This window comes from Vipera berus, assembly GCF_964194415.1.
Source record: "Vipera berus genome assembly, chromosome: Z".
Taxonomy (NCBI): Eukaryota; Metazoa; Chordata; class Lepidosauria; order Squamata; family Viperidae; genus Vipera; species Vipera berus.
In genome coordinates this window covers 19,423,759-19,447,648 of record NC_138205.1, presented here as the reverse complement: position 1 = coordinate 19,447,648, position 23,890 = coordinate 19,423,759, and the positions used below count along the sequence as shown (strand labels likewise).

Below are 23,890 nucleotides of genomic sequence, written 5' to 3'. Positions count from 1 at the left end.
CCAATAATCCGGCTGTTAAGTGAATCTGGCTTCTCCATTGACTTTGCTTGTCAGAAGGTCGTAAAAAGTCATGGGGTCACCTGACCTTGGGACATAGCAAGGGTCATAAATATGAACCAGTTGCCAAGCAGTCTGAATTTTGGTCACACGACCGTGGAGAAGCTGCAAAGGTCGTAATTGGGAAAAACGGTCATAAGTCACGTTTTTCAGTCCCGTTGTAACTGAACGGTCACTAAATGAGCTGTTGCAAGTCAAGGACTATCTGTATATTGGCCACCAGGAGGCACACCACTTTCATCCTCACTAGGGGTCATCTGTAATAGGAAATGTAGCGCCTCCTGGTGGTCAAAGTAACTGAAAATATCACACAGGATGTACACTACCTGTATACTCTCTCCATCTCAGGAAAGGGGATAGAAGTCATGTACAGGTGGTCCTCAGCTTACGACCACAATTGAGCCCAAAATTTATGTTGGTGAGTGAGAAATTTGTTAAGTGAGTTAAGTGCCCCATTTTACGACTTTTCTTGCCACATCTGTTAAGCAACTCACTGCAGTTAGTAATGATGTTACGTTAGTAATGATGTGGTTGTTAAGTGACTTTGGTTTCCCCATTGATTTTGCTTGTCAGAAAGTCACAAAAGGGGATCCAATAATTCCGGGACACTGCAACTGTCATAAAGGTGAATCAGATGCCAAGCCTCTGCATGTAAATCACGCGACCGTGGGGAATGCTGGAACGGTCGTAAGTGTGAAAAAAGGTCATAATCACTTTTTTCAGTGCGGTTGTAACTTTGAACGGTTGCTAAATGAACCGTTGAAAGTTGAGGATTACCTGTAAAACCTTGTACAAGGGGGCATGATACAATATAACATCTTTATCTCTCCATGTCTATGGAGATTCTCAGCCATCCCAGTCGTGGTTGTCCCAAATTGTGCTTTTTCAAGAGGCTACTGGACTTTCTTTTTTTTTTTCCCTTTGAAGATGTTTCGCTTCTCATCCAAGAAGCTTCTTTAGCTCTGGGCTGCTAGTTTGAAAGAGGGATCAAAGAGGACATCTATGTCAAAACTGAACAGTACTCTCTCAATAGCGGGGGAAGGATACAACATCATCTATCTCCAGTCTACAACACAATCCTTTCAGCAGTTCCAAGAAGACTCCACACCCATTTGCACTACTCAGGTGATCCCGAAGACACAGACAAAAACCCCCAGCTGGCCTCAAGGGCTCTAAAAAAATGCAAATGACCAGCTGTCTGTAAGGAGTATAAATCCTTCTATTCCCCACCATCCAGTCATTGCTGAAGAAGCTTCTCGGATGAGAAGTGAAACATCTTCAAAGAAAGCAAGTAAGTCCAGTTGTCTCTTGAAAAAGCACCTTTGGACATCTATATTTCTCTGCTCTGAGAGCGGGTCTGCAACCCGCGGCTCCGGAGCCGCATGCGGCTCTTTCAGCCGTCTCCTGCGGTTCCCAGTCCTCTGCCATGTGCAGTCCCCCCCCCCAAAAAAAAGTGGGACTAAAAAAGTTCAACCAATCGCCTTGGCTCCACTCTTCAAACCTTGTTCTGCGCATGCGTGCATGTACGCCGGCTCCCAGTTTTTCCTTTTGTGAGGGAACCGGTTCCGAGTGGCTCTTTCACTGTTTCAGGTTGCTGACCCCTGGTATATACCATTCTGGTGGTTTCTGTTGCTTCCCGGACTCCATACGGATTCATGCAGCAGAGGGAGAAACATGGAAGAAAGTTCCTCCAGGCATAATTATAAAATCTGAGAATTACAGCTTAACTTTTTTTTAAAAAAAGGGTTCCATGTCCTTCTCTTCCACCTGATTTCAAAGCACAGCCCATAATGGGAAAAACTCAGGGATTTAATACTTGGTTTGCTTCTGGAATGTTCCATGGCATCTCCAGGTTAAAAAAGGCTTAGGCAAGAAGCAAGGAGAAAGTCTTTTTGCCAACCAGTTTGCCACCCTTTGGAATCCCTAAGAAGCTGATAGTCGGTCGAGTCAAAGATTAGTGGATCCAGAGAACTTCCAGAAGGCTCCAGGGAAAGGGTTCCTTAAGTTCAGTTGCCTGATTGATTGATTGATTGATTGATTGATTGATTGATTTACATATAACTCAGGGCAGTGAACATATTTAACACATCTTTCTCCTCCTATTTCCCCTACAACAGGGGTCTTCAAATTTGGCCCTTTTATGACTTCTGGACTTCAACTCCCAGAATTGCTCAACCAGGCATGCCTGGCTGAGGAATTCAGGGAATTGAAGTTCACAAGTCACAAAAGGGCCAAGTTTGAAGACCCCTGCCCTGCAACAACAACCCTGTGAGGTGACTTGGCTGAGACGGAATGATTGGCTCAAGGTCACCCAGCTAACTTTCATGGCTAAAGTGGGACTTGAACTCGCAATCTAGCCTGGTGCTTTAACCACTAGACCAGGGGCAGGCAACCTTGGCTCTTTTATGACTCGTGGACTTCAACTCCCAGAATTCCTGAGCCAGCATGGCTCAACTTGGAAACCTCTCCCTTTCCCCTCAGCGTGGCTTGCTCAGGAATTCTGGGAGTTGAAGTCCACGAGTCATAAAAGAGCCAAGGTTGCCTACCCCTGCACTACTAGACCAAACTGGCTCTCATTTTTTGGGTGACCTAATTGTGGCATGGAATAATTAACGGTATTGTGGCTTCTCAGCTGTCCTTGCCTCACTTTGGTGCCCTTGACGACTCTCAGTTTGACTCTTTGTGTTTTTCCTGCTTTTCCTACAGGTGGTTTCTTTTCCCTTTTTTTTTCTTCCTCCACAACACCAACCCTGGAAGGTAGGCAAGGTTGTGGCCTTTCTTTTGAAAAAGGAAGCAGGTTTCCCCCTTCGTCCTTTTGATCTTTTTAGAAAAAATCTTACTGGGTTGAACTTCAGCCCTGAAGGTTGACACTCCAGCTTTGCAGTTCCTCTGGCTGGTGTTCAAAGCTGCAGGCCAATCTAATCTCCAGTAGAAGACTGGACTTTACTCAGCAATGGCGGGTGGGGGGGGATCAAAGCTCAAGTCGTTGCTTTTCAAAGAAGCTGAATAGATAAACTTGGTTCAGCTGCTTTCATTTTATCCATCATAATCACAAAATAGAAATGACTTGCCCTCAGAAGTTGTGAGTGCTCTATCCCTGGATGTTTTTTAGAAGAGACTGGACAGCCACATGTCTGAAATGGTGCAAGGTCTCCTGCCTTGCACCTTGGACTGGACTAGAGGACCTCCAAGGTCCCTTCTAACTGGGTTATTGTGTTAAATGCATTCAGTCAGAATCCAGGGTAGCTGAGGTGTCGCCATACTCTTTACCAAACCTCAGCCATCATGTGAACTGTTTGCTGTTGTCTTCGCGTGCTTTGTCCACAGGGCCCTCTAAGCCACGGTTTGTCATTTACAACATCGTGTGATGTGGGAACCCAGCAAGTTATGGTTTGTTAAATATGGTTAAAGCATAGCTTAATCACGTGTAAGGCGGTGTTTCTCATCCTTGGCAACTTGAAGATATGTGGACTTCAACTCCCAGAATTCCCCAGCCAGCAAGGAGTTCCCAAAGCAGCAAGACTGGCTGGGGAATTCTGGGAGTTGAAGTCCACATACCTTCAAGTTGCCAAGGCTGAGAAACACTGGTGTAAGATATGAATCCTACCTTTGCATCTCTTCTGGAACTAAGGTGGGGGGGGGGGAGAGGGAAATCATCTCCCTTTACTTTGAGGTTTATTTTAAACCTCGAATACTTCCTGCTCCAATGAAATGATCTCTAGATGAATTGGGACAATTTCTCTCAGAATTTCTAACCAGCCTAGCCCCTTTTGGGAACTCTGCAATCTCTAATTACGGTTCACTAATCCTAATCAATCCCAATTACTGTTAGGAATTCACCGCAGAATTTTATTTTATTTTTTACTTGCTCCATTTTTTTTAATTTTCTCTGCGTAAGCGCACTTGAACCCCTCCTCGCTGTCCCACTTTCTAACAAGTTGCACAGTTTCCAATCGAGGAGGTGGGACAGGGCAGCTGGGGGAGAAAACGTAATTAATGGTCTTGCTTCCCGGATTCATGCAGACTTACCTTTTTCCAGCTTCGTTGTTTTCGTCACAGGCGACAGCTGTCTTTTAATTTTTCCGAAGAGAACATCCTGGTCAACGGCAGTCTTCCTTCTAATGGTAGTTTGTATCAAGGCTCTTGTCAGTTGTGATTCAACAGGGGTGAAGTTCAGTCCGGATTGAAAGGACGGGGCGGCGGGGGCGGGGAGGGGGGGAAAAATCTGCTCCTGCCTCTGATTGGCAGAAACCCATCTCTGCAGAAGTACATTTCCCACGCCTGCCTTGTCAATTGCCCCCTTTGTGCCTGGGCCTGGCCAGTGAAAACTGACAAAGGCTTCTTCTTCCAAAAAAAAACTGCCGCTGGTTGCCCTCTTTCCCCCCCCCCCAGACAGGAAAAAAATATTACAGAACTGGACAAAAGTCTCCCTTTCCCGTAACAGAAGCAGAATGAGATGTCATCCACCACTCTCCCATCAGCCCCTTCTTTTTATCTTTGTGGATTACCTATTAACTGATGTTGTTTGCTTAAGAATGTTGTGTCTTTGTTTATATCAGGGCAGAGATTTCAGCCGAGTAGCTGGTGTTGCAGGAAGGTAATTGTGTCGCTGAGACTCTTGGTACTGAATTTTTGGATTGCTACCCTCTCCGTCCCTCCTCATGCCTTGCTGGGGAGAATCTCTTCTATGTCTGGTGGTCTTTTTAGATGGAGATACGGGAAATTGGGTAATAGTTTCTAAGAGTCAACGCAAGTGTCTTACGCCAGAGGTGGGGAATCTGTAGCCCTCCAGATGTTGGTGGAATCCATCCCCTTGCTCCTTTCATCATCCTGGATGAAACATCTGTGAATGAGAGGGCCAGTTTGGTCTAGTGCAGGGGTAGGCAACCTTGGCTCTTTTATGACTTGTGGACGTCAACTCCCAGAATTCCTCAGGAATTCTGGGAGTTGAAGTCCACGAGTCATAAAAGAGCCAAGGTTGCCTACCCCTGGCCTAGTGTTTAAAGCAGGGCTTTTCAACCAGTGGTACGGGTACCACCTGTGTTACATTGGCACCTGGCAGGTGGTACGCGACCATCCTAGAAAAGTGGTAGTGTGGGAGGGGAATGAGCTGAACTGGTGGCAGCACCGCACAAGCCTGAGCGAGAGACGGCTGGAACTGCAGGGCTGTCAGGGCTTCGTCCCCAGGAATGCCTGCAGATGTTTTTCCTTTACCTTGGTAACAATTCAAGAAAGCTCTTAGAGGTTATAATCCAATTCCCTTGTGCACGTGCCTGGCTGAGGAATTCTGGGAGTTGAAGTCCACAAGTCATAAAAGTCATAAAAGGGCCAAGTTTGAAGACCCCTGTTTTAGAAAGTAAGTGGGACTGGTGCTTTGAAGGTTTTTTGTTTGTGTGCTTTTATTTATTTATTTATTTATTTATTTTATTGGATTTATATACCGCCCTTCTCCCGAAGGACTCAGGGCGGTGTACAGGGCAGTTAAAACACAATATACAAGGTTAAAAATAAATTAAATTAAATTAGCCCCAACAAGTAAATCACATTCTAAAAATTTAAAATCCCAAACCCTCATTCCAGGCCGGCAAGCTCAAATAACCAAAGTTTTCAGGTCGCGGCGAAAGGAGCGAAGGTCGGGAGCCATCCGGAGCTCAACCATGATTTGATTGTTTTAGGATTTATACTATGGTATTCACATATTTCCTAACTCAACATGGCGCGAACACATCTTGTCAGTTTTCAGCAGTCTTCGTCAAGGCTCTAACAGTTACAAAAAGTAGAAATAGGACTACATGCGATTGCCCATAATTTAGCTAACTTAATTAATTGCAAGCCATAAGAAGTTGACACTTAAAAATAAAACCCAGATCTTTAGTATCCCTGGTGAGAATCAGTGAAAACCAAATGCAGCAATTTGTTTTTGTTTTCTTGTCACAGCAGATAATACTACTTTATGTCTAAGTGATAGTTGAGCTTTTGTTAGTTGAGCTTACAGGGAAATGTTAGTTAACTGTTACACAGGGGACAGGAAAGGATTTAATAGATTACTCCCCCCCCCACACACACACACATTTCAACTCCATATTGGCATTTTCATCTAGGAGTTCTCTAAAACCAATCACCAACTTTTGAAATTAGAACTAGGCCCACAAATGCTGGTTCATAGGTTGGAAAACAGCATTAATGGTTAGCCATTTTGTGGAATGCTCTGGCTTAACTATCGGACCATCTGCTCACTGTGCCCATCCTGACTAACTATGCTTCTCCAGAGATTCTGGGGTCGGCAAAACAGTCTTTCCCAGCCAACTTTTTGAGATAGTTTTAACCAGAGGGAGATTTTAATCTAAGGGTCACTTGCACACAGCAAAGCGTGTGTTCGGTTTCGCCATGGTTCTTTCCTTAAAATTGGGTAATTGACAAACAAATCAAGAAGGACATCTGCATATCTACTTCAGACATTTTTCAGGCACAGCTGCTAACTCATGCAATAGGGAAAAGGATACCTGCAAGACTGCTTGCTTCCCTATTCCAAGGGCAGATACTCAGTTCAGATTCTTAAAATCCTTTTTCCATTTCATTCTAGGTTTTGAGAGGAAAAGCTGGAGATGTTCTACTTCTTGCTCCTCAGAGATTTTTCAGTACCACGTTCAAGGTGAGAAAATTGACAGGAATCCGTTCCATGTTGGGGAGAGGTGGGTAGAATATAAACCCACGTGTTTGGGGTAACTTTCAATTTTTAATTTGACATTGAGGGGAAAGTCAAGTCAATGATCCTGCATTTCTTCCAGGCTTCAGATCTCCAGATTGAATTGAACAAACATTTAAAGCCCAAACCAGATTCTAACAAGCTGGTCTTTGGGAAAAATTTCACAGACCATATGCTCACTGTGGAGTGGAGCAAAGAGAACGGCTGGGGAAAACCACACATCAAACCTTTCCAGAATCTCTCTCTGCACCCAGCGTCTTCAGCCCTGCATTATTCAGTGGAGGTAATGGTTTCCCATCTAAAGATCTACTTTGCTGGAAAAGGTTCTTATGTCAGGACTTAATAATAATAATAATAATAATAATAATAATAATAATAATAATAATAATAATAATAATAATAATAATAATAATAATAATAATAATAATGTTGGAAGGGACCTTGGAGGTCATCTAGTCCAACCCCCTGCTCAGGCAGGAAACCCTATACCATTTCAGGCAAATGGCTGTCCAGTCTCTTCTTAAAAACCTCCAGTGTTGGAGCATTCACCACCTCTGGAGGCAGGTTGTTCCACTGGTTAATTGATGTATGATAAGACAACAGGGAGATGACGAAGAGTGGATGGAACCCAGGTGAGTGATAAGATGAGGAAGGTCACAGGGTTACAGGAAGAACTGGGAGTATGACAGATTAGATACGGTCCTCATATGGTGCTAGGCTGTGGGTTATCAAACCATACATGCAATGTACCATGGACTTGTCAAAGCACAGGAAATCAGGAATCCAGGCAGTTCAAATGAATATAGGTTCATTGCGTGCTAATGTTCTCTACAAGAATTTGAACTACTAATGGTCCAAGCAAATTAGTGGTATAGATATAAGAGTCAACGGAATTCAAGGTAGTTCTGGCCTTAGATCTCTTGTAGACGTAAACAGACTGGAGGATGACGTGTTTGACCCCTCTCTCAGCCTGGTTATCTCCTAAAGGGCTATGATTTACAAAAGCTGGATTCAGACAAATCAGCAAGCTTAGCTTGATAGGATCAACCAATCACAGAGAGAAATATTGAAAGGAAGCTTTTGAAAAGAGAGAGAATTAAATTGGGTTAGATCAGACATGTCAAACACAAGGCCCGGGGGGCCGGATCCGGCCCGCGAAGTGGTTTCATGTGGCCCGCGAAGCCATCCTGGAAACAGTGAGGGAACAGCCCCTACTGCCTTGGCCCTGGCCCAGAGACCCTCCTTCTGCCAGAGACCCTCAGATCTGTCCCACTCCTGCCCAGGCCCCCATAGGCACCCTTGATGCGAACGATGTAGAGCTGGTCACGCCCACCCAGTAGGCCACACGCACTCTGGCCACGCCCACCCAGTAGGCCACGCCCACCCTGGCCATACCCACCGGGCCCCCTGAGGGTAACCGCAATGCCGATGCGGCCCTCAGTGAAATTGAGTTTGACACCCCTGGGTTAGATTAATCTGGATACAGCAGGGCCACCGCCTTTGTATTCCTGTCCATCTAGAACCTATCAAATTAGGGAAAAGATAGGTTACATTATTGGGTTAAGCTGTTATTCTTCATAAGATATCTCAGAATAAAGATTAAAGCCCCAGAAATCTTTGTTAATGAATGGATCTAATGAATTAGAATTCAGAAAGAAGATGTGTATCTTCTTCACACGTTAATTTTGCATTCCACAAGTGTTTAATCCAGGACAGAGTCACTGCACTCCATAAATCCACAGGAGTAACATCTTGGAGATGAAGCCTAATGACTTCATGAACATATCCATTTAGTTTTCTGGGCTGCATCCACAAAAGGTTGAAAATTGAGGTCTAGGCTAAAATGGGCTTGCCTAGTTGGTGTTTCAGTGTTATGGGGGAAAAATAATCATAGGATGATCTGGGAATGTTAAACCATTTAGCATTGGAGGTGGAGGAAGCCTGACAGCCCCAGTGGGCAAACGACAAAGCAAATGAGGCTGGGAATTAGTTATTCTTTTCCTGGGAGATCAGAGTGGCACAGAAAAGCACCTTCTCTGTTTGCATGGTTAGAGAGAGTTCTGGGATGTCAATGGAAATTCTCAAATCATCCAGATCATGGTTTGTCTCAAAGGTCTGGGATTGGCCAAAACAGGTTGTAGAGGAAATGTAAATTACCCATCTTTGCATTAAGCCATAACAATGAGGTCGTATGAAGAAAGCCACTGTGTTTCATTAACCTGCTAAAGTTTAAGCCCAGCTCACGTATCAGTAGATTATCTCTGCCGCATAATTTACTTTCTTATCTCCCTTTCCTCCTGTCCTTCTCTAGCTTTTTGAAGGAATGAAAGCTTTCCGGGGCTTGGATCAGCGCATCCGGCTTTTTCGTCCCATGCTCAACATGGATCGCATGTTACAATCGTCTCAAAGAACTTGCTTGCCTGTGAGTGTGTGGAGCACCCTCTTGCCCTAATTTCAGGATCAGCTAAGCTCTTAAGCTAGGATCTTTCTCCCAAGGCCATCTGTGGAACAGTGAAACGCAAAGTTCTCAACCTGAGTCCAATAAAAGGAAGTAGCCGTGGACAGAAAATACTTGGACACCCCCCCACCCACCCCAAGATATTTCAAGAAAAACTGGGGGAAGTCTCTCCTTGCAACCTGGGCTGGGGGGCAGTTGGAATAGACTTCAATTTAGTGCATTCCAGTTGGGTTGGCTTTTTCTACCCTCATAATTTCCAACGAGGCAGTTATGTGGGGATGGAGAAGTGGTGTGTTTTTGAGATATATTGTAAGGGTCCTTGGTGCTCTGTGAGCTTGCTTTTTTTCCCCCTTGCAGACGTTTCATTACCCCCACTAGATAACGTCATCAGTGTTAGTCCTGATGATGTTACCTAGTTTGGGTAATGGAACCTCTGTAAGGAAACCACCAAGCTCAGAGAGTACTTGGAAGCCTTCATTTCAACCCTGAGTTATAAATATTCTCCTTTATTGGTAAGGTAAAGGTAAAGGTTCCCCTGCACGTGCGTGCTAGTCGTTTCCGACTCTAGGGGCCGGTGCTCATCTCCGTTTCAAAGCCGAAGAGCCAGCGCTTGTCCGAGGACGTCTCCGTGGTCATGTGGCCGGCGTGACTAGACGCTAAAGGCGCACGGAACGCTGTTACCTTCCCACCGTAATTTTTCTACTTGCATTTTTTTTATGTGCTTTCGAACTGCTAGGTTGGCAGAAGCTGGGACGGGTAACAGGCGCTCACTCTGCTACGCGGCACTCGGGATTCGACCCGCCAAACTGCCGACCTTCAGATCGAGAAGCTCAGCGTCCTAACCCCACTGAGCCACCGCGTCCCTTTATTGGTAGACATATCATAATCAAAGCAATTCCATGGTTTGCTTAGTTGGAAGGAAAACGTCCCATATTTTAACATCTCTTGATATTTTTTGTGCACAGGGTTGCCCTGTCAGGAGATGAGAGGAATCACTATTGGATTCAGAGCAGGCAATATGAAGTAGAAGGAAAAATAGTTTCTTGTAGCTTCCTATAGAACAGGGCTTTTCAACCTTTTCACCCATTGTACCACTTTTAGGATACGGCAACCTCCGAGTACCACCAGTCGCCTAGCAAGGTGTCAAAAACTTGATGACCAAAAAAAAAAAGAAAGGAAAAAAGTGATGAAGCACAGGTAGTCCTCGACTTACAACAGTTCACTTAGTGACTGTTCGAAGTTACAATGGCACTGAAAAAAGTGCCCCCCCAAGCCACAGCCGAGCAAGACACCTGCCTGCCTGCTCGGTTTTCATTGTTGTGAGCATTTCTGTTGAGGATTGGCAACGGAGGTGGGGGTGGGGGGGGTGTTTGTTTTTTATTCCCCACCCCCTCTGCTGGGTGGTTGCAGCAGGTTTTGGTCACTTCACATGACCCTGGGACACTGTGACCGTCATAAATATGAATCAGTTGCCAAGCATCTGAATGTAAATCACAAGACCCTGGAGATGCTGCAACTTTCCAGCTGATCGGCGCTTCTTCTGGGCTCAGCAGAAGCCCCAGGATCAGCGCCGAGCTCCAGCTGGAGTCTGGCACTGATCCTGGCACATCCGCTGAGCCCTGACAGCCCCGAAGAAGCACTGATCCTGGCGCTTTCGCTGAGCCCTGCAGCTCCAGCCGTCTCTCACTCAGGCGTGTGCGGTGCTGCCACCGGTTCAGCTCATTCCCCTCCCCCGCGACCACTTTTCTAGGATGGCCGCGTACCACCTGCCAGGTGCCAATGTACCACAGGTGGTACCCGTACCACTGGTTGAAAAGCCCTGTCCTATAGGAGGGAGTGAAGAACATTCTTCTGCTTTCAATTAGGACAGTTGCCTGTTTCCTTCGGAATCGGATGCTTCTGAATGGAAGCTGTGGGGTGGTAGGAGCAGAAGGCACTGGTGGCTACCAAGTCTTGCTTCTGGGTTCCCCAGATGTGTCTCCCTGTTTCCATTGGGGAAGGGATGCTGGAGACTAGATGGGGCTTAGTTCTATCTAGCTGGGTCTTTCAAGGTTCCCAGCAGGATCCTTTATTCTCCGTGCGAGGGCAAACAGCAGGAGCATCACGTTCTTGTCTCCTTGCAGGCATTTGATCGGTCCGAGTTACTTGAATGCATCCGGCAGCTGATCCGTGTGGACCAAGACTGGGTCCCCCACTCCAGTGCAGCGAGTCTCTACATCCGCCCCATCTTGATTGGCACCGAGGTGGGTATTAGTGTTTCTAATTTTAGACATTTTAGGCTGCAGACGTCTAGGGATTTCCATCATCAACCCTAACAATTATTTAAACAGGGTTGCCATTTCTAAATGTTGTCCTTCCCTTGTTTTTCTGATTTCTCAAAATCTTTTTTCCACCATGTATATGCATACATTTGAACTAAACTGTGATGTTTCTCTGTGTCGTGTGTGTGCTCGCGCGTGCATAATGGTATTTTTTTGAGAGCTGAATGCAACAAAATTTCATTTTAAAGTATGCTGATTAGTGTACAGTATATTTAAAGTGACAGTAAAGTTCTATTCTATTCTATTCTATTCTATTCTATTCTATTCTATTCTATTCTATTCTATTCTATTCTATTCTATTCTATTCTATTCTATTCTATTCTATTCTATTCCTTATTCTTTCCTATTTTCTATTCTATTCTATTCTATTCTATTCTATTCTATTCTATTCTATTCTATTCTATTCTATTCTATTCTATTCTATTCTATTCTATTCTATTCTATTCTATTCCTTATTCTTTCCTATTTTCTATTCTATTCTATTCCATTCCATTCCATTCCATTCCATTCCATTCCATTCCATTCCATTCCATTCCATTCCATTCCATTCCATTCCATTCCATTCCATTCCATTCCATTCCATTCCATTCTATTCTATTCTATTCTATTCTATTCTATTCTATTCTATTCTATTCTATTCTATTCTATTCTATTCTATTCTATTCTATTCTATTCTATTCTATTCTATTCTTATCCTTATTCCCATCCCTATCCTATTCATTACAGTCGTGAGTCAATCCAGTTAAGTGTGTGATGGAAACAGGAACAGTGTTAAAAAAAAGTTGAATCTCCTTTCAGTCAGGCTTAGCTTTTGGAGATGCTGAAGTTAGGCTCACATAGTTTTCTTGGCTAGGGTGTGGAAATAGTTTGCCGCTACAATTTCCCATATTGTTTTTCAACTTCTCCGTCTGGCCTATGGATAGGTCTGGAAATTCTGGTGGTCTGACTCTTCGGCACAGAGCAGGCCTGACTTCGCTTAGCTTCTCAGCCGACAAAATTGGCCGTTTGTTGCCTTTATAGATCTGGCCATGGAGATGCTCAGTTATCCAGGGAGAGTTGTCTGGAAGTTCGAGTCACGGCAACTGGAGTTCTTTTCTTTTCTGATCTGAAACGTTTTGCTGCTTTTTCCAAGAAGCTTCTTCAGGCTGAGCAAAGTCGGTTATAGGAGGACCATTTCAAACCAAAAAGAACAGGAGTCAGGTTGCCGTGACTCAACTTCCAGAGGTTTATAGATCTGCATATTCTGATCATGTTTGCTTATCAGCCCCTTATGCAGCATTCTCCCCTTCTCCCCTTCTCTGCAGCCTTCCTTGGGGGTCTCCATTCCCAGTCACGCACTGCTCTTTGTGATCTTGGGCCCTGTGGGTCCTTATTTTACCACCGGCAGCTTCAGTCCTGTTTCTCTCTTGGCTGATCCCCAATTTGTCCGTGCCTGGATGGGTGGTGTTGGCAATTGCAAACTAGGCGGGTAAGTCTAGGACTTCTTTTAACCTAAGTGGCTGGATGAAGCTGGTCTGTTTTAAGTCGGGCTTTTCTAACCTGGACATTTTCCAGATGGGTGAACTTCACCTCCTAACATTCTGGGGAATGCCTGGGGAATTCTGGGGCTTGAAGTCCCCAGTCCCGGAAGGCATATATAGGTAGAGAAGGGCTACTGTCGTCCAATATTTTGTAGAGATGGGACATTTTTCTTCAGACAAGAGTTGGACTTTTTCCTGTTTTTAAATTTCCTCTAAGCCAGTGATGGCGAACCTTTTAGAGACTGAGTGCCCAGACTGCAACCCAAAACCCACTTATGTATCGTCGGGTGCCGGGTGGGCGTGGCCGTTTGGGTGGGCGTGGCCCATTGGGTGGGCGTGAATGTGGCGGTAACGGCAGACTGGGTGGGACTAAAAAGTTCAATCAATCAATTCCAACTTTGTGAGATCTTTTTTTTTTTCTTCCGTGAGTTGAAATCGAATGATTGATGGAACCTTTTTTTGTTTGTTTGCACACGGCGGCAGAAACCTAAAGCAAAAAAGTTTTATAAAACCCAGCTGAAGGCCTACGATTGGGGCGACGGCGCGCGTGCCCACAGAGAGGGCTCTGCGTGCTGCCTGTGGCACGTGTGTCATTGGTTCGCCACCACAGGTCTAAGCCCTTGAAGACTGCAGGAATTTGTGATATGGCGACAAAGGAGATAATAGGGGTCAAAATGGAGTAGGAATCATACTCAAAATACAGTCTTTTCCCTAACCCTAGCAGAAGCATAAAGTATATATTTTAGCTGCTTTTTTCTTTTTTTTCAAATGGGGAAATTTTTCATCCCTGAAAATTGCCGATTTGCCCACATAGGTCAATTTTATAGAGCAACAAAGATGATTAGTGGAGGCTAAAACGTATGAGGAACGGTTGCTGGAATTAGGTATGTCTAGTTTAACGAAGAGAAGGACGAGGGGGGACACGATAGCAGTGTTCCGATATCTCAGGGGTTGCCACAAAGATGAGGGAGTCAACCTATTCTGCAAAGCACCTGAAGGCAGGACAAGAAGCAACAGGTGGAAACTAGAACTGAGCAATCTAGAACTGAGAAGAAATTTCCTGACAGTTAGAACAATTAGCCAGTGGAACAACCTGCCTCCGGGAGTTGTGAATGCTCCAACACTGGGAAACTTTAAGAAGAGATTGTACAACCATTTGTCTGAAATGGTATTGGGTTTCCTGCCCGAGCAAGGGGGTTGGACTAGAAGACTTCCAAGGTCCCTTCCAACTCTTATTTTGTCATAAGTAAAGGTAAAGGTTGCCCCGCACATGCGTGCTAGTCGTTTCCGACTCTAGGGGCCGGTGCTCATCTCCGTTTCAAAGCCGAAGAGCCAGCGCTTCTCCGAGGACGTCTCCGTGGTCATGTGGCCAGCATGACTAGATGCCAAAGGCGCACGGAATGCTGTTACCTTCCCACCGTAGTGGTCCCTATTTTTCTACTTGCATATTTTTTACGCGCTTTCGAACTGCTATTTTGTTATAGGGCCCTGGAAAAAAAAGAGGATTGCCACAGACAGTCTATAGATGTTCCACCCCTGTTTTAATATTTAAGTAGTGGTCTATTTTCCAAATACTGTATATGCAGGGTAGAGTAACCGGGCCTTGACTGGAGGAAAGTTTTGGGGAGAAGAGGTATTTAGAGAAGCCTTGTTGGCTGCCTCTTTTCACCAAGGGCAGAGGCCTTTGGTTTAATTGGAGATGTGCTTGATCCTCCATCTCTTGTCCCTTTCCTCTTTCCCTTTTAGTCTTTCAGGCTGGCTTTGCATTCATTTCGATCGACGGATAAATGCCTTTGAATCTGATCAGAGTCTTTTCCTGTTCTTGTGTTGCCTTTAGCAACTATGGCCCCACCATATATGTGCAAGGAGAGGCTGCCAAACTGGGTTGCCAGCAGGTTTTGTGGCTGTATGGAGACGACCACCAAATCACCGAAGTTGGGACCATGAACATTTTCTTGTTTTGGAAGGACCAAGAGGGAGGTAAGGAATTTGATTTCAGGCTAGTTGTGGGTTCATATTAGTTCTTTTGGGCTTTGATGGGAACATGGTCCTGTTGTAAAGCTGATTCAACGTATTGGGTAAACATCATTGCCTTGTTCCTAAAATAAATTACCATTAGGAAATTCCTTCACTTACCCCCCCAAAAAACCTCGTCTTGGTTTTTCATCCAAAACTGTTCAGTCTCTTCTCCTCATCTCCTGGATATATTTATTGGGGTAGTGTATGGGCATCTGTTCCTAACTACCAGGTAGTCCTCAAATTACAACCACAATTGAGCCTGGAATTCTAATTATGGTCATTAAGCAGGTCACTATGTGAATGGACCCAAGATTACACTATGTGTAATCCATTATACCCAATGGATGTGTTTTGCTGGGAACCAGAATTAACTGTCGGAGATGGGCAAAAAAATGTTGACAATTGTCGCTGTGTGGGACATTGTAAATGGCCATAAAGGTGAGCCAGTTGCCAAGTGCCCAAAATGTGATCATGTGAGTGCGGAGGTGGCGTTATGGCCACTGTCGCTTTGAAATTGGATGGTAAGTGACTTTTGGTAGGGGTCCGTCATAACTATGGACAGCCTCTTAGTGGCTGTTGTAAGTCAAAGACAGTGATGCCAACATGATGAAATGGTTGTCACCAAAATGAGGAACCCCCCCCCCCCAAAAAAGCTCTACCCTTTCACCTGTGCTACTGCACACAGGGGCAAAGTTTGCGTTGTGATGCATATTTCACACTTGCTGCCCTCCTCCAGACACCCACCATTGCAGGAAGGAGGAGGAGAAGGCAACCTTGGCGAATCTTTAAAAACCACCTTAGCATCCAAGCCGTGCGTTCTCTGGATTTGTGGATTTTATGACTTATTAAATTAGTATCCAAAGGCAAGCGCTTACCAAAATGACAAGTGGCCAGGGATTTTATTTTCTTGTGTCATAGAGAAAAGGGTGTCATTTCTTAACAGGGCACAAAGAGCACCAAGAGGCATCAGGAAGGATATGTTTGAGTTTTTCCTTTAGTCCTATACGTAGTCCTTGACTTAGAGCCATTTGAAATTACAAGTGGTTTACAACAGGCGCTCCCCCTTGCAACCTTTGCAGGTCATGTGATCAGAATTCAGGTGCTTGGCAACTAGCATGTATTTATGATGGTTGCAGGGACCCGGGTGGGGGTCATGTGATCGCCATGTGTGATCTTTCCAGCCAGATTTCAACAAGTCAATGGGGGAAGCCAGGTTTACTTAATGATCACACGATTAGCTTAATGACATGGCAATTTGCTTAACAACCATGCCACATTAGTCAATTAGGATTCCTTAACCTTTGGTGCTTGCTTGCTTGATCAGTCTATCTGTCTGTCTGACATCTGTCTATCTGTCAGTCTGACTATCTCTTTGTCTATCTGCCTGTCTATCTTACCTATCCTTGTTCTGAAATTTTAAATAATTCAAAAAGAAAATGAAAACTTACGTAAGTGTTGCCATATTACATGTTCCAAAAATTAAACCTCTTGAAAGTACGACCAAATGTATATTAAATATTATCTCATGATCATTTATGAAAATAATATGTGTATATTTTTGGTTGCTCTTCTCTGATTAAACATAGCTAGTGGTTGGATCCCAGGTTAGTTACTGTATGTGCAGAATTGGCACATTGAAACCGCCAGAGTTTATCCACGGCAACTTTGTGCCATTTGGATTGATAAATAAATTCTGTATACAGGACTTAAATTCCCATGCAATTCAGCTTTCTAAAGCTTCTGTCAGACCTGATTTTGCCTTTTAATTATAATCACGTTCCCTCCCCTCAGTTAGTTCTGCCTTTTGGAGTTTCGGAAATATTTTTGTGCTGTGACATACAACCATCCCTGGAAATGTATAACTGTAATGTTCATTTTTCAGATATGGAGCTGGTCACCCCTCCGCTTAATGGAATCATTTTACCTGGTGTGACCCGACAAAGCCTTCTTGATTTGGCCCGCAAATGGGTGAGCATGCAGAAGTGTGGGGTAGCCCTGCCTCCAATGGGGGGATTGCATGCTTCTTATTGAAACTGGTGCTTTTTTTTCCTTGCTGGATAAAAATAAGGGTGTTGATGTCAAATCATGAGTTACGGAGAGAATCAGAGTCTACATTTTGGTGGGGTGACTTAGGACCATAGAAATGAGCAATATTGTCAAGGGAGTAGGGCTGGGATTTTCCATTTTTTTCCCAGGTGGCCAAAGAGTGGGATGTGGAGATCTCTTGGAAGAGAAGCTCAAACAGGTCAGAATAGTGGTTGCAACTATGCAACCACTAAAAGCGCCCTTCGCTTTTAGCATACAAAAAAAGAGAGTGAAGTGTGAAGTCGCAGATGCTTCCCCCCCCCATTGTTACTTCTAGTGGGATGGGTTTTTTTTCCCCCTGACCTTTTTTGTACTGTTGAATAACAATAACTATTAAACCGATTGTCGGTCTTACAGGATGATTTTCAAATGTTTTTGACCTGGTAGGAAGCTTGACTATGAACGTTCAACCTTCTTGCCACCGATACTGGGAGTGTGGGATGAGCAGAGTCAAGGAAACACTGGTCCCTAGTCTTCATTGACTGACAGAGAATCCCCAGAAATTTAAGACAATTTCTCTAAGACCTCTTTGAAGGCAGAATGGCTTGACTCTGAGATGTTTTGCATGCGGTGCCTGTGCAGCCAAGAAGTGGCCCTGAAATAGATGGATTGGACTCAAAATTCAGTTGCAAGATCGAGTTTGGGTCACTCACTGGGTTCAGAGATTTACTTTTCCGGAGCCCATCTTCAGAGAACTTCTCTCTACTGGAATACGTGCTCTGGGCTGTCCTGTGAGTCCTATTTATTTGGTGACTTCCTATTGGCTGATTGGTGTGTTGATGGCCGGCGATTGGCTGTCGTTTCCTTCCTTCTGAAACCTCTGGTCCCGATGACCGACTCAAATTCCATCTTGCAACATTAGCCTGGGATGTGTATACTTGCCTTCATTCAAAATTCGGTCTTTCTGCATTTTAAAGCATGGCTGACAGCAGGATTTAAACGTGTTTGTCTCTCTTTCTACCCAGGGGGAATTCAAGGTTTCAGAGAGAGTCATCACCATGTCTGACCTGATTAAAGGCTTGGAAGAGAAAAGGTTGAAAGAAATGTTTGGATCGGGCACGGCCTGCGTGGTATGTCCCGTGGACAGAATCCTCTTTCAGGGCAAGGTGAGGGTCACGGGACATTCCCAACTGCGACTTTCTTGGTTTCCCTACATCTATGTTGTTCTTCTAAATGCAAACTGGGTTTCTGTCTCTCTTGGAACAGAATTATCATATTCCCACAATGGAAAATGGACCTGAGATTGCAAAACGGTTTCTGAAGGAGCTGACAGATATTCAGGTAAAATCCTCAGTGGGAGACAGAAAAACGTGTTTTTGCTTGATTTTTCCCCCCACATTTACAATTTTAAATTCTCTCTGTCCTTTTTCTTCATTGATCTGCACTTGAAAAAGTACCTGTTTCAGCAAATTCTCTTGCATTTCAGCCGTGGCAAGGTGAAAGGCGCCTACTTTTCCTCATATCCTCAGTCAAAAACAAACCTTTCCATGCTGCTTCTTGGGGTGCTGGATGGGCTATTCCAGTGACAACACACCGTCTCTGGCTATGCTCCTTGTGACCTCTTAGGGCAGAAAGAGAAAGTACATGGAAATGGTACCATCTTGCTGAAATTTGGGGGTGGGGGTGGCGGCTCAGAAAATAAACCAAATTAGGATTAGCAAGCATAGCGATGAAATTCCTGCCCTGAACATTAGATTCTTTGTGTTTTACCATCTGTGTGCAACATAACCTGACGTCTGATTGGGACAATCCTGAGGATACTGATGCACCTTACACAATTGAAGTCATCTGCTTTCTTTTTCCAAGCAGTGAGGTGTTGTGAATAAAATATTTGACTCGGAGTGGAGAGACCCAGGCTTCAGTTCCCTCTCTGCCGTGGAAGCTTACTGGGTGACTTTGGGCCAGTCAATCCCTCTCATCCCAAACACCCTCACAAACGCGGTGGTTACCTGTACTAAGATATAAGCCTGTACTAAATCAAAATACTAAAATGGAGCCCCCAGGCTAGGTTAAGTTACCCGTCCCAATAGACAGATCCACGAACAGCAAAGTGCGTTGGTTCTCATTAAAATTACCGAGTTAATTTGAGAGAGAGTCCTGGGTCAGTTTCCATTTTTAGGCCCTGCCTACTACTTCAAAATGAAAGCAGAATTCGGCTTGCCCTGCCTTTCTGCGATTGAGCCACAAGAGGGCAGAATAGCTTTGTGATGGAATGTTTGTGTTTGTGTGTGCCTGTGTTATCAGTTTTGATACCTGGGAAAGCAGTTTTCTTGGCAAGATGTCAGAAGTAGCTTGCCATCACCTCCTTTGTAGGGGTGAGAGTGAGTGACTGGCCCAACGTCTAGGTCAGGGGTAGGCAACCTCGGCTCTTTTATGACTCATGGACTTCAACTCCCAGAATTCCTGAGCCAGGTAGGCAACCTTGGCTCTTTTATGACTCATGGACTTCAACTCCCAGAATTCCTGAGCCAGGTAGGCAACCTTGGCTCTTTTATGACTCATGGACTTCAACTCCCAGAATTCCTGAGCCAGCCATGGTGGCTCAGGAATTCTGGGAGTTGAAGTCCATGAGTCATAAAAGAGCCAAGGTTGCCTCCCTTGTTGCAGCAAGTAGATCAATACTGGGCGCTCTCTCTCTCTCTCTCTCTCTCTCTCTCTCTCTCTCTCTCTCTCTCTCTCTCTCTCTCTCTCTCTCTCTCTCTCTCTCTCTCTCTCTCTCTCTCTCTCTCTCTCTCTCTCTCTCTCTCTCTCGTTGTAACTTTGAACAGTCACTAAATGAACTGTTGTAAGTCAAGGACTACCTGTACATCTTTTCAATAAAAAGTTAACTGTTTTTATGACTCTTTTCATATTTTTCGTACTTTTGTTTAAATAGTTCTTGTCATTCTGCATAATGCCTAGATATTACGTATGCACAATACCTAGGGAAAATTTATAGCATATTAAAATAACCTTTCATATTTTGCCTGAAAATGTCACAGACTCTATAGATTTCCTGGGCATTGTGTGCAATGCCAGCTTTTCACATACTGCTGGTAATGTATATAAAAATATGATTCTCTCTAAAACTGGGATTTCTAGTGAGAGGGAGAAGGGCCTTCTTTAAAAAGTTTCAGGCTTACAGGTAGTTCTCAACTTATGACCATAATGGAGTCTGCTTATTACAGTTGTAAGTCATGACAGTTGTAGAGCAGGTCCTCACATGATTGGACACCAATTTATAGGGGTTTTTTTTTTGGACCAGTCGTTAAACAAACCCATTGTTCTTTATGAGGCATTTTTTTGTAAAAAATGGAAGTAAATGCCAGTTTTTAGCAAAAACATCATAAATCATCATGGCAAACAGCCCAAAATGTTGCCAAGTGCCCAAAATGTGGTTACATAACTGTAAGGGGAATAATGACTGTTGGAACTTTAGAACCAGGCCGTAATACCTTTTGTGGTGTATGTAATACTTTGAACAATCACTAAGTCAAGGAGTAACTGTATGGCAGAAGTAATTCTTAATTTTCACCCTCCCAAACTTCTAGGAATTTGTTGCAAGACACACTGGGGGGTAAAATAGCACCCCATAGGAGCTCAATTTTATGAGTAGCTGAAGCACACACTTAAAAAAAAAGAAATAAAAAGGTGGGGTGAAGAACAATTATGCCAACAACAGTAATCCAGGTTCTTGAAAAAAAAATCTGGTTTGCACTGAAAAAAGTGTCAATATCGCCCCTTCTCCACATCATTACTTGTAATTCAAGTAAATCAAGAGCAGTGGGCTAATGCCTCCTTAAGTAACACCAGCTGCCTGCAATTAGTGCAGGTTCACATCCCACCAGGCTCAAGGTTGACTCAGCCTTCCATCCTTCCGAGGCAGGTAAAATGAGGACCCAGATTGTTGGGGGCAATAAGCTGACTTTGTAATAATGCTGCTTGGGGCCCCCCCGAAAACCCTAATAAGCAGGCATATGGATAGAATGAAGGCTATTGCTAAGCACATTGATTTGTGCTTCTTAGATTGTAAGCCGCCCTGAGTCTTTGGAGAAGGGTGGGATATAAATGGGATTTTAAAAAAATCGTGTCTGTAAATGTGGAGGGGAAAGCAATTCTGATTAGCTCTGCTCCTGCTTAGTAGTTTGGGAGTCTACAACCACGAAGTTTGATTTTATTTTTTTATCTTTCACAGTACGGACGCATCGCCAGCGACTGGGCCCAGGCGGTTTGCTGAAGACTGTGGGATTTGACTTTTCTCTGCTCTTGTTCAGCTTCATTCTCTTCACCACAGCTATATTTATGATATGGTTCTAAAGCTTTTCCAATTTTGCCTTCCCTTTTGTCAGAGATTTTACTGATCCTCTGCCTGGTTTGGGAGAACTACACTTTCCCTGTATAAACCCAGGCCCTTTATGGCTCTGCAAAACACTCCATATCAGGAAGGCCTGCCCTGGTCCAGGACCCAGAGGAATACCAGATGAACCTCTTTGTGATGGAAACAAAGCTTTGAACTTCGAGTGGCTTGCTCTGCTTCTCTCTCTCCACTCCAAAACTCGGCTGCTTTTTGCTTTTAAGTGCAATATTGAGAGAGAGTGGGAGAAAACGAAGGAATGTGGGGTGTCCGCAAAGCTCTAATACTTCATGTGCATGATTGCCAATTTTCCCCCCCCAAAAAATAGTCGCTTGGATTCATGTAGAAGCACATGTAAAAAAAGTGTAATCATATTGCTCTTATAAAAGTATTCATTTTGGTATCTTTACGGAGGGCGCCAACATTTTAAATTTTGGTTTCTGTATCTTAAACGGAACATTTCCAGAAATGTGAAATTCTTGTTTCGTGTGGATGACTCTTCTTCACTTTCTAAGTTAAATCTGCTGGCTAGATAAAAAAGAAGTCTTAGATCTTCAGAATTAACGTGGAGCTACAGTTGGCTTTTTAAGGTGGAAAATGATTCAAAAATCTTGTGACAAGATGGGTGGCATATAAATTTAATAAAGAAATAAAATTAAACTGGATCTTGAGGAAAGCTCCTGCCACCCATTTCTGACTTTCTTGCTCTGTGTAGTGAGCAATGTCTATTCTAGTGCTTGGCAACTTTGGCAACTTTAAGAAGTTTTGACTTCAACTCTCAGAGTTCCCCAGCTAGGTGTCTTTGGAACTCTGGGAGCTGAAGTTGACACATCTTAAAAGTTGCTAAGGTTTAAAAAAATTAATCTATAAGCAGTACAGTTTGGGATAGTTTGTTTGTTCCTTTGTTTTATCAAATTTATATAGCTTCTCATCTCATGAAAAGTGACCCTGGGTGTCATACAATCATTCTGAGTAGCCATGGTGGTGCATTGATTGGAATGCAATATTGCAGGCTAATTCTGCCAGCAGTTCGATTCTGACCGACTCAAGGTTGACTCAGCCTTCCCATCCTTCCGAGGTCGGTAAAATGAGGACTCAGATTGTTGGGGGCAATAGGCTGACTCTGTAAAACCACTTAGGAGAGGGCTGTAAAGCACTGTGAAGTGGTATATAAGTCTTAAGTGCTATTGTTATTGCTAAGCCATGACTTCCCAGAATTCTTTGAGCCATTTGAACAGTTTCTCTAAACCAAAGGGTCCTAGCAGGAAAAAAAATATAGCCCCATTATCGCTAGCATTGTAATGCGCACATCCCATGAAGCTAGGTGCCGCGCTTGGTACCTACTAGGCTGTCTCCTCTGATTGCTAATGCATTTTTTTAGATCTTTTCATTAATAAAAACAATAGAAAATTGGTGTACCACAAAGCAAAACACCAGGATCATCATTTTCCAGGAAGAATTAATTCTTGAAGGAGTTCATTAGAGTTCATTAGACCTTATTAGGAAATAAAGTTATTGGCTGGTTGTAATCCTTAGTTATTGGTTGGTTGTAATCTTGCCTATCTAGGGGGGAAAAAACACAGCTTGGAGCTAGAGGTGATGGTGGACAGCCTTTTTCTTAGTGGTGGTTACAAGTGTGATAGCCATAAAGGTGATCCAGTTGTACGGGAATTGTTTCATTTGAAATTTGCCCACACTTCAGCTCCCCACCCACCTATCTCCCCCCCTCGTCTCTGTCTTTCTGGCTGTCCTGCCCCTGGCATTGCTGCCAACCCCTGCCCACCTCCGCTGCTCCCAGCAGACATTTATATTTTCTTCCTCCTGCTGCGAGTGAGCCCACGTAGCTGCTAGCCCTTTGTGAGGCTGTGTGAATTGGAAGCAAGCACAGCCAGACGGGAGAAACTTGAGTTCCTCGCCTAACAATGGCGTGGTCCTCACCTAATGATTGCAGTGGGAACTACTAGAATTACTGTTGCTAAGTGGTACAGCTGTGATCTTTCGCCTAACAACTAGTCCACCTAGTAATGGAAATTCCAACTAAGGTTATTAAGTGCGGATTGATCCAAATGTGCTGGGCTAAGTCACACTGTATCTTGGTCAAGTAAACCCAAAAGAAAAGTACAAAAAAACCCATGTTGTCTAAAAAACAGAATTTCACTGGGTTAAAGATCCACCTGACCCCAGCTTTTCCATCTGCACATTTTTGCTGAAGATTGTTCTTGACCAGCGAAGAGTTGATATTATATTTATATTCATAAAGTAATTGAAGTTGGAAACAGGCATGTGATTTAGGATTAATTTGGAGCAGGGGTGTCAAAACTGCTGGCTCGCAGGCCGGAGGCGTCACGCCAAAACCGCGCCCACTCCATTGCCGGTTTGACACCCGTGATT

The 23,890-nt window shown here is 44.1% G+C and overlaps 1 protein-coding gene across 2 annotated transcripts in view; it reads left to right on the top strand.

The window, feature by feature from the left end:
• The window catches only part of LOC308677520 (branched-chain-amino-acid aminotransferase, cytosolic-like), a 29,669-nt gene extending 6,397 nt beyond the window's left edge, over positions 1–23,272 (top strand). Inside the window, exons 1-11 of one of the 2 annotated variants that reach the window (XM_081343992.1) lie at positions 568–744; positions 6,641–6,709; positions 6,846–7,046; positions 9,075–9,185; positions 11,345–11,464; positions 12,847–13,010; positions 14,900–15,042; positions 16,964–17,049; positions 18,132–18,272; positions 18,373–18,447; positions 21,341–23,272. In XM_081343992.1, coding sequence (XP_081200118.1) covers positions 580–744; positions 6,641–6,709; positions 6,846–7,046; positions 9,075–9,185; positions 11,345–11,464; positions 12,847–13,010; positions 14,900–15,042; positions 16,964–17,049; positions 18,132–18,272; positions 18,373–18,447; positions 21,341–21,382 — 1,317 coding nt within the window. In that variant the 5' untranslated portion in view covers positions 568–579 and the 3' untranslated portion in view covers positions 21,383–23,272. Of the gene's footprint in view, positions 1–567; positions 745–6,640; positions 6,710–6,845; positions 7,047–9,074; positions 9,186–11,344; positions 11,465–12,846; positions 13,011–14,899; positions 15,043–16,963; positions 17,050–18,131; positions 18,273–18,372; positions 18,448–21,340 lie in introns of those variants that run through there. The other variant, XM_081343993.1, reaches the window with a different exon arrangement.
• The last annotated feature ends 618 nt before the right edge of the window (positions 23,273–23,890 follow it).